The sequence below is a fragment of the Monopterus albus genome, unplaced genomic scaffold (assembly GCF_001952655.1).
Source record: "Monopterus albus unplaced genomic scaffold, M_albus_1.0 scaffold255.1, whole genome shotgun sequence".
NCBI lineage: Eukaryota > Metazoa > Chordata > Actinopteri > Synbranchiformes > Synbranchidae > Monopterus > Monopterus albus.
Genome location: NW_018128135.1, coordinates 6711 through 17043, shown reverse-complemented (window position 1 = coordinate 17043; position 10333 = coordinate 6711). Strand labels below are relative to the sequence as shown.

The 10333-nt window shown below is 42.0% G+C and overlaps 2 protein-coding genes across 3 annotated transcripts; one reads left to right on the top strand and one right to left on the bottom strand.

Annotated features, from left to right (window-relative positions):
- Positions 1-1026: 1026 nt before the first annotated feature.
- Positions 1027-5118, bottom strand: pck1 (phosphoenolpyruvate carboxykinase 1 (soluble)). The gene is made up of 9 exons (XM_020621224.1): positions 4668-5118; positions 3926-4110; positions 3349-3552; positions 3002-3189; positions 2702-2864; positions 2338-2562; positions 2074-2205; positions 1845-1940; positions 1027-1531 (listed from the first exon to the last, which is right to left on the bottom strand). The coding sequence occupies exons 1-9, from the start codon at positions 4952-4954 to the stop codon at positions 1074-1076; spliced, it is 1938 nt and encodes a 645-aa protein (XP_020476880.1). The 5' UTR covers positions 4955-5118; the 3' UTR covers positions 1027-1073.
- Positions 4103-9337, top strand: LOC109972400 (uncharacterized protein C20orf85). 2 transcript variants are annotated; one of them, XM_020621226.1, is made up of 4 exons: positions 4103-4139; positions 8363-8444; positions 8982-9080; positions 9156-9337. In XM_020621226.1, the coding sequence occupies exons 1-4, from the start codon at positions 4129-4131 to the stop codon at positions 9309-9311; spliced, it is 348 nt and encodes a 115-aa protein (XP_020476882.1). In that variant the 5' UTR covers positions 4103-4128; the 3' UTR covers positions 9312-9337. The 2 variants fall into 2 exon arrangements, with proteins under 2 accessions (XP_020476882.1, XP_020476881.1); XM_020621225.1 differs by lacking the exon at positions 4103-4139 and adding an exon at positions 7780-7856.
- Positions 9338-10333: the final 996 nt, after the last annotated feature.

Genomic DNA, 10333 nt, shown 5'->3' with positions numbered 1-10333 from the left:
TTGCCAAATTTTTTGTTTATGTGTTGTTATAGCTTGATGGCCAGCAACAGGAATTGTGCATGTTCGTGAACTATCCTCTGATTTTCAGGAGGAGGCTGTCCTTGTGATTTGGGGATTTATTGTTTTGAAATAATTACAGGCAACTTAGAGTTATGATGGGTGCAAAGAAAATCTAGAGGTACCAAAGATGAAACATTAAATGGCTGGTAATGAGTGAAATGAGCAGCCATCCGCTCTTTAATATAGTTTTAAATTTAGTTTAAATTTTGTTTGGTTTGTGCTGTGTTGCTCTAATGACAGCACAGTTTGAATAACAACAAAATTCTTGACAAATGAAAAAAAATCCTTAAGTTTATTGTTGCCTCCCTCTTTGAGGATTTAGGATTACAGTAAAACAGAACTAGTGGATATCAACACAATATAAATATAAATGAAGCCTACAAATAATGACAGAGACAGAAAACCCACATTTCCCCATGTGTGGGGCGTCAAACAGCACTGGAGCTCAGCCAACCTGGACTGAGTTATTCTTTCTGTGAGTCCATATGACGATGACAATATGATGTACATTCATAATAAGTTAGTATTAAATAGTAGAGTTCAGACAAATGACAATACATGCAAAGAACAGTTTAAAACACCCAAACACATACAGTATGAATGGATAAAACAAAATTCTAGTTCTTAGTGCCATATCCAATCACGGTGAGGAATGTTCTTTAAATTGGCTTAGAGAGATTCCTGAGAGTTCACGTCACCATTGTTTTAACAAACATTTTCTGAAAAATAATCTACAAACAGGAGGTGATATCTAGCCAGTAAATAAACCAAGTACAGCATTACTTTCATTAAAACCCCATGCCAAGGAAATAAGGTCATCACTGATGACAAATTTGAGTCCCCCAGTAAATGACTAACAAGGTCTTGTAGAATTATTTGCATTCTGCTCTAGAATTTACAGCAGTTTCTCAAAATGATTATGATTCTCTTCCACAAATATTAACAAGCTGGTCTACATTACCAGCTTGCTCACTGAGAATTGATAACATGGTTCTTTCCCTCTTTTTTAATCTTCACATCTGTTTCACTCGTTGCTGCAGGAGCTCCAGCTGCCTGGCCACCTCTTTGGGCAGGTCATCATTCACTTGTGTAGTGAGGTACTTCCTCACCTCTTCCACCTCCCTCTGCCAGAACTTCTGATCCAGGGAGAACAGCTCTCCCAGGTCCACGTGAAACTGCAGGCCCTGGAGGTTCAGGGAGTTGTGGCAGGGCAGGTAGCCCACGGTGGAGGGCACGGCGCCATCCTCGCCGTTCACACGCCTGAACATCCAGTCAAGAACACGGATGTTGTCACCAAAACCAGGCCAGAGGAAGCCGGCTGTGGGGCTCTTGCGGAACCAGTTGACATGGAAGATCTTGGGGAGCTTGGCACCAGGGTGATTGGCCATGCTGAGCCAGTGAGAGAGGTACTGCCCAAAGTTGTAGCCAAAGAAGGGGCGCATGGCAAACGGGTCATGCATAATTACTTTGCCTGGAGGAAAGAAGAGGGAACAAAGAGACAGAGCATAGCTAAGTAACTTTTTTGCAATTTTCTGAGGAACTGATCAATCTTTTTAAAAATCTTAAGAACCCAGTGTTGGCATCTTTCTGTGGTGGTTGCTCACTTATGGATAAAGCTAAGACTGACTGCTAGATTAAAACTGTAACAAACTGAGGTCTATTCTATGTCCAAGCAAGATCACATAATTATTACTGAAAGGTCATAATCCTCAGACTGAGGAAATCTTTTAATCCACTGAATGCTGGTCAGACTGACAGAAAACACAGAAAGATCATAGACTAACCTTTGTGTTCTGCTGCAGCAGTGGCCTCTGACCTCATGGCTGCTCCGACAAACACGCCATGCTGCCAGCTGAAAGCCTCATACACCAGGGGGACACCTGAAAAGAAGAGGAGTTTGATTAGTGTCATCTTCTCTCATTCCTTTCTTTCTTCTTCTGCTCTTGTTTGATCCCATTACAACTTGTCTCTATACACTTTGCTTCTAGTTTCCAGGTTTCAGTTCCCTCTCACCTTCTGGCCTGCGCCCTCCGAATATGATGGCCTCAATGGGGACTCCCTCTGGGGATTCCCACAGTGGATCGATGATGGGGCATTGACCGGCTGGAGTGCAGAAACGAGAGTTGGGATGGGCACAGGGTTCGCCTGGGGAGAGAAAGAGAACTAGCTTTATCTCACATTCCTGTCCTCACACTTCAAGTTTATGTTCCTTAGCTGCACAGTTTGTAGTCTGTCTTCTTTTTTCTGAGCTTTTAATTAACATTTCAATTCTCTTACCATCTTCTGAGCTCCAGGGTTTGTTTTTCCAGGAGGTCAGGGTGATTCCCTGAGGCAGTGACTGATCCATTCCCTCCCAGTACACACCACCATCACTGGTCTCTCCAACATTGGTGAAGATGGTGTTCTTGACTATGGTCGCCATGGCGTTGGGGTTGGTTTTGACCGAGGTGCCGGGCGCAACACCAAAAAAGCCGTTCTCTGGGTTGATGGCACGTAGGTTGCCTAGGGAACAAAAAAGAGGAGGAAAATGTCATTTAGAAATGATGGAAGTCTCCCACCAGTTTGTTTTATTCCTGTTAATATTGTTATGTTTTTTATGTTCCTGATGTCAAATGGAACTTTACACACTTTCCTCCCTCACCTTTGTCATCAAACTTCATCCAGGCAATGTCATCTCCCACACACTCGACCTTCCAGCCTGGCAGCGTGGGGTTCAGCATGGCCAGATTCGTCTTTCCACAGGCACTGGGGAAGGCTGCAGCCATGTACTTCTTCTCCCCAGCAGGATTGGTGATACCCAGGATCTGAACAAAATCAGTATTTGGTTTGTGAAGAGTGAGTACATTGTCAGGGGAGATACCCATGATGAGTTTTGAATGAATGTGTGGAATCAATCCATGAATGAATTAACATTTCATGATTTTTCTATTGTCTTCCTTACCAGCATATGCTCAGCCAGCCAGCCCTCCTCCTTGGCAATACGTGAGGCAATACGCAGGGCAAAACATTTCTTTCCCAGCAGAGAGTTTCCTCCATAACCACTACCAAATGAAATGATCTGCCTGCGGTCTGGGATTTGAGCGATTAGCGTCTGCTCAGGGTTACAGGGCCAGTTGTTCACCAGGGGCTCTGAAAGACAGTCATTAAATATGTGAATTTGAATCAGTGGACACAGGACTGTGTTTGGAGGCAGGAAAATGTTACTTAGGAGTTGTAATGCCTAGCAGTAGCAGCATCATACTATGTGAGTGAATACGAAGGAAGAGTAAGCTGATGCTGTCAACGTACTTCTGAGTGGCAGAGGACAGCCGACAGAGTGCAAACAGCGGACAAACTCGTCGTTTCCCAGGGCAGACAGGACAGTCTTCCCCATACGGGTCATCACCCTCATACTGGCCACCACATATGGAGAGTCAGTCAGCTCCACTCCAATCTTAGAGAGGGGGGAACCTACTGGACCCATGCTGAAGGGAATGACATACATGGTGCGACCTGAGGATAGATGGTTACATTTAAATGTTACTATAAGGTTTTACTGACATTGTGCACTACACCACAGTGGATAAAACATGCATTATCATCTGTGAAGCTTGTAAAATCCATATTGCACACATTATTAAGATCTGCCCAGTAATAATGCTTTATAATTACTGATGACTGTGAGAAACTTCCAGCTGAGTAATAATGCTTTATAATTACTGATGATTGTGAGAGACTTCCAGATCTTACGTTGTTTTTCAGTCATAATACATGAAGGATTTTCTGAATTTTTTATTTTTTTTGTTTTCCAGCTGTCTTTGTTTGTGCATCTGTGTCTGATAGGAGTTTAAGGCTACACTGAGTCAAACATCTTTCTCTGTGGCACCTTTCATGCAGCCAGGGAAACGCTGAACCATGGCTTTGTCGAATTCTTCTGGGGACATCCAGCGGCCTAGCTGGCTGACTCCACCCCCCAGTGGTGTGGGCACCGTGTCCTTCTGATCTGGGGTCACAATCACCGTCTTGCTCTCCACACGAGCCACATCCCGTGGGTCGGTCCTGGCCAACCAACTGCAGGGGGAAGGAGAGATGGAATGGAGGTAGGAAAGAAGGAAGGAGGGAGGGAAGAGGCAGAAAGGGGTGGAGGAGTGAGCAAGAAGACATAAGACTGCTTTTCAAAATAGAGCAATGACTTTATTGCTTCCACTGAAAACAAGTTCATGCTTAAGGGGCCATTGCACAATTTTTCAAAAATAGAGGGATAAATTTAACATGTTATCTGGAAACAAGTTCATTTCCAAGTGGCCATTGTGCAATTAAAATCATGCAAAACAAACAAAGTATATTTACACCTGAGGCAATGTTATTTACATAGGTATCTATGTGAACAAGCTGGTTTATCAGGACCTTTTCAGGTCCATTGTTTCATTGGTAAACAGCTGCTGATGACTGACGTATGCAATATGACTGGTCACGACTGGTCAATCTGTGTCATCAGTGACCGTTTGTGTCATTTCACTCTGGTTGTACTCTTTTCATTGTAGCTCTTACTCCCATCTTCCAATGGGAAAACAGACCTCTAATAAAATGTCACAATTCTAAATGAACTTAAACCGTAGCCAGCCTACCAGTTTTCATATTTGGTCAGCTTCTTGATCACCCCCTGCTCCTCCAGCTGGGCCAGGATGGCACGGTTCTCCTCGTCAGAGCCGTCACAGATATGGAGGGAGTCAGGCTGGCATAGAGTCACGTTGGCCTCCACAAACTCCCTGACAGCCAGGTTGAGGGCACTAAGGTTGCCCTGCAGGATCCTGAGCTTAATCTGGTTTTGGGGCTGGTGCTCAGGAGGCATGGTGGTGTAGTCTGAAGAGAGAGAGAGAGAGTGGATAAATGCAGAAACAACAGAGGTGAGCATGGAGAGGGTGGGAAATAATGGGAATAGGATGGAGTGTAAAAATGACAAAGGAAGAGAAAAACTAGAAGAGGGTGAGAAAGAAGTGAAGAGGAAATTAGCATATTAGGGGTGAGGAGAAAAGTTAGCAACATAGTGGCAAGGAAAAGAAAGGAGATGAGGGGTAAAAGGGCAATAAAGGAAACAAGGTTATAAGAGGAGGGTGATTGGAAAGTTATGGAGAGAGAAAAGGTGGACCAAAGGAAAGAGGAGATGATGAAGGAGAGGAAAGGTAAAAGAAGGGGGGGAAACCAACATAGTACACAAATCTTCTCCAAAAACCAAACCTTCCAATTTTAAATACATCCTTAATTAAATGGCTTTTTGAGCAGTTAGATTTCACTTAATTTATTCTATTCCTCATAAGATACGTTACAGCAAACCTCAGGCTCCAGGTCAGACAGAGCGGGTAACACAGCAGCATCCCTGTCTCACTGCAGTGACAATATCCCCCCTCACGTTACACACAAGCCCCAATGAAAAGGAAGAGCATCACATTACCTTGTGTTTTGCAGTTTGTTTGGAGCAGAGAACCTTTAGCTTGGCCTCATCAGCTGAGATGCCTCTGTTGAGAGTTGAAGAATCTTTCTCTCTCTTGGTTTGTTGTTTCTTTTCAACAGGGTTTGTTCATTTTATACCCTGGGATGTCCCAGAAGAGGAGGGAACTGGAGGAGGAGGAGGAGTGCAGGGAGGCTCGTACTCTGGGTTGTTTGCATGAACGTGCAGATCTGAGAACCATTGTGTCACCGGCTGCCTGTGAATCATTAATCAGTAGTGGAATCTAACACTGTCTTTATGCAGTAGGTTCCCTCTGCCCCCCAGCTGCACCTGGAGAGCTGGCAACTGGGTCACAGCTTTGTTCTCACTGCTATTGTCTCCATACAGAGCGATCATGTCTGTGTGACTGCACAGTTCTGGACCAGTTTGGATATCTCTCTCTCTCTCTCTCTCTCTTTCTCCCACTCTCTCTCTCTCTTTCTCTCTCTCTCTCTCTCTCTCTCTCTTTCTCCCACTCTCTCTCCTGTTTTTAGTCAAAAACTACAAATTTTCCAGCAACCTGTTGCAATTGTAAAATTGCAAAACAAAACTGCAAGATTTTACTTAAATGTAATTAAATGTACACAGCTTCAATGTCACACATTGTACTCTGTGTCTCCTTGGTGTGGCAACCTCCTGTCCTGTTGCAGCAGCTTCTGGTGACCTGTGGCCTACACTAGACGTAGTAAGTTCAAGGTTCAACATTGTCAGGCTGCCATGTGACGTGAGCAGCACCTGCATGGCCTCCTTTTTTTATTGGCTGACAGACAGGGGCTCACCCTCATGGCGAAAGATCAGTGTGTGTGTGTGTGTGTGTGTGTGTGTGTGTGTGTGTCAGTCACTGTATAAGGAATCTGTAAGCAAAGACAGCAACCATTACACTTTAAAGGAAAAGTACTGAGTTACAGTTGGAAGTATGAATAGTTGTACTAGCAAAAGTGACAGAACTGGTTCGAGTAGTAATACTGGGTGGTGTACCGTAGTAGCACCAGGTTTAATGATCAGACTGTCTCCCCACAATCAAAATGACACAATAACTCATGGGCTTATGTACTTTACTCAGTATTTGTTGTATGTCTGCAGGAACATTTGTGCTGTAATGGAAACTCAAAAGCAAGCTTTTTTTGATGTGTGTAGACAAACCTTTTAAAAAGATCCTGTCAAAATCAAAATTTTAAAAAATGTTGGCATATTAAGCATTTTCAGTGTTATTTTCTCAGCTGTGTGTGTTTACAGTATATGTTTGTTACACCCTCCGACCAGCCACGATACTTTCAGTCATATCAAAAATCCAAAACATGAATACTGACTTCCACTTTAGAAAAAACAGAAAAACTGACTTCTTCTTTGAAATCCTAAAAACCCAACTATACAAATACAGTTAAAGCCAGGACTTCTTCATTGTCAGTGAATCATTTAGAGGAGAAAAAGAGGATCGCTACTTTCAAATTAACACCCAGATTTCAGATTGAGTGACTTTGGCTGCTGATTTACCATTTGTGAGCAGTAGAACCGTGGGCCACATGACAAAATTTGGGAACAATGGGAACAATGTTTGCCATAGTATCCAGTTCTCTTTAATACATCCATGGATAATATTAACTATGTTCTCCAGTTTAACATGTTAGCATGATGACAGTTGCTAATTAGCACTAAGCACAAAATATAAGTGAAGACAAATGGCATTAGTTTTGCAGGTATTTGATCACAAATCAAATGGAAGCGTGGACCATGTTAATGAACCACAGTTATTTAAATTCATCCTGAGGCAAACATGACAGTTTGTACCAAGTTTCATGACAATCTGTTCAGTAGTAGTTGTTGAGACATTTCTGGTGGAGGCAGATGAAATGTCTGGAGATCATCAATGTCACTGAGGGTCGAGGTCTAATCATACAAAACTTCTAGTCTGGTGATAACTTGTTGGATGATGAAAACTTTGGCCTGCTGGCAGCCCTAAGTGGAGAGTCATCAGGTTATTCTACCAAATTTCACTGAAATCCATTCAACAGGTGTTGAAATATTTTGCAACCAAAGCAACAGACAACACTAAAACACAAAGCTGTGGTTCCAGTGGTGCCATCTCGCCATCACCATGGTTACCCACATATCTCCACCAAAGGAAGAGATATGTGTGTCAGGGAACTCTGTCTCCATGGTGACAGTAAACAGGTCTGTGTGACTTACACACTTGTGAAACAATAGCCGTACAGAGAGTAAGAAACCACAGTGACACACACACACACACACACACACACCAGTCAGGACAGATGGCGGATTCAAAGCGAACATCTGAACCCATCAACTTTGTACATCAAGATGAAATCTGGTAAACCTTCTGATAGATGTTCAGTGGTGTTTATTTCAGTCACTATTTGTGAAAAATGTTGAACATTTGAAAAGGTGTTCTCACTTAATATTGGTTAGGGGATTGTTATCATATGTTATAATGTGTGAAGGATTTCTTTATGTTGAGAAAATGTTTGCATTATAATATATTTGTCATGGTTGCAGTAATATGCTGCCCTAGGGGAAAGCTCTGTGTGCTTCATGCATGTTTTCAGTCTTTCTTTGGAGTTTTTCTGCCCATTTTTATTTCAAATTTGAAGATGGCCTAGTTTTTGCAAAAACAAGTTATTTATTATTTTGTTAGCAATTAAGTGTAGCTGCCATGAGTCTTGCTGGCCTTCAGGTTTCTGTGGGTTTAAATGAAGGAGATATAAAGAGGAGGCTTCAAAAATATTATGAAAGTGGTGGAAGTGTCAGTTTGGTTTCCATGCTCTGTGAAGCAGGATGCCATGATTCAAGTTTTAAACTGTGTGTATGTGTGTGTAGGAAAGCACATGTAAAAGCTGAGAAACATTTGGCCACAGTCTGGCCCAACAAGTGGGGCTTCCTGACCGAGGTCTACAAGGAGGTATATATATTTACACAAACAGATATTCACACACAAATTGAGCCAGACAGCATATATTATAATTCAAAATGATTACTATTATTGATGCCATGATATTTAAACTATATTTGAACATTGTAAATACCTGTGTTAAAGCTAATTTTGCTCATTTTATATACTGTTGGGTGGATTCACTTACAGTATAATAATGCAATGCATTTAAATCTTCTTTACAGGTTTTTAAATCTCCATCTGAAAAGTGGGCTATCTAGTAACTTCAGCAGACAAATAAATATAGCTTTGTTAAAAGCACAGTTTTTCTATCTGAATTATAATAGAATGTAAGCATAAAGTAAAACACTCATTGAAGTACAGTTATGCCAGAACTGAATTCAAGAACAGTATTTGAGTAATAATACTTAGTTACTTTCTACCACTGGCCTTTCCTGAATCCTTCAGTGATGACTGTAAGAGAAGAACAGTACATACAATCCCAGTTTAAGCCACAGTCACACACTGCCCTCTAATGCTGAACCTCCTGTCTTGTTTGTATTTCAGTATGAGAGGGACAGTGCAGAGCTGAAGAGAGCAGTCAGGGTGGAGCTTCCACATCACCTGGCTGCACCACCTGCAACTCCTACAGAAAAACATATTCATGTATGATATCTATCTATCTATCTATCTATCTATCTATCTATCTATTTAACAAACTAGACACTTTTTCTCCTCCAGGTTGGCCCCTCCCCTCCGGTTCCTCAGACAACTCAGGCCCTGATTGGTTGGCGTTCAGGCCACTCACATCTTCAGCTGGAAATGTTTGGCACGGTGCATTATGGGAAGCATAGTTTTCTAAGGGAGCTGGGCTGGCCTTTTGGCAGCTGCAACTGAGTGGAACTCCCTGTTGTCTCAGCTAATCACTGACTGTGTCTGTCTTTAATTGAATTTTTTTTTTAGGAAATTGTAAAGCAAAAATGTCAAACATTTGCTGGTCCTGCCTCTTGGGGGTGGCTGTGGTTCACAAGGTAGGGCAGTCATCTCCTGACCTGCAAGTTGGTGGTTTGACTCCTGGTCTCCCCACATGCCTAAGTGTTCTTGAGCAAGACACTGAACCCCAAATTGCTCCTGGGGGCTTGACTAGCCCTGTTGTGTGGCAGCCTGTCGTCATCGGTGTGTGAATATTGTGGGTGAATGGTGTATCATCTCCTGTAAAGCGCTTTGGCCGGAGCAACACACTGTGGAAAAATGCACTATATAAATACAGTCCATTTACTGTTCCAAAATGTGAGGATGTGCAGCTTTTCTTTGTCACATATGGCAGTAATATGAATATCCTTGTTTTGGACTGTAGGACAAACAAAAGTGACATTTGAAGACAGCATAGATCATGGAAAATTTGTAATGAAAAGTAGAACAACACTCCAATTCAATATTTATTCATCCATTGCACAGATGGTACAGGCAATTGCCCTTGAGCCTGCAAGTCAGTGACAATACGATACTAAACCCAATTATTGGTGAACAATAGCCTACAATATAATACCCCACAATAATTTAGCTATAAATCACATTACATTAACATAAAAAAACATCAAAAATGTACTAGGCAGGCATAGAAATCACATATGCCTAGGTCACATAATTTAAATCAACATAACAAATTCCATTAACAATTAGGCTATTATCTTCCAGGATTCAGTACAAAATGATTTACAGACAAAACAATTCATCATGTAATGGAGAAAACAACTCTCATTAGTATAATAAAAAGAATCTGGTTATTTTTTTATAACTGGTTGCTAATATTAGCCATAATAATTCAGGATTTCCTCATCAGGAAAATCCCCCTGATGGTTTTTTAAGCATGAGTCACGTAATAACGCTGACGTAATGACATCACGAGGCCTGTCTGC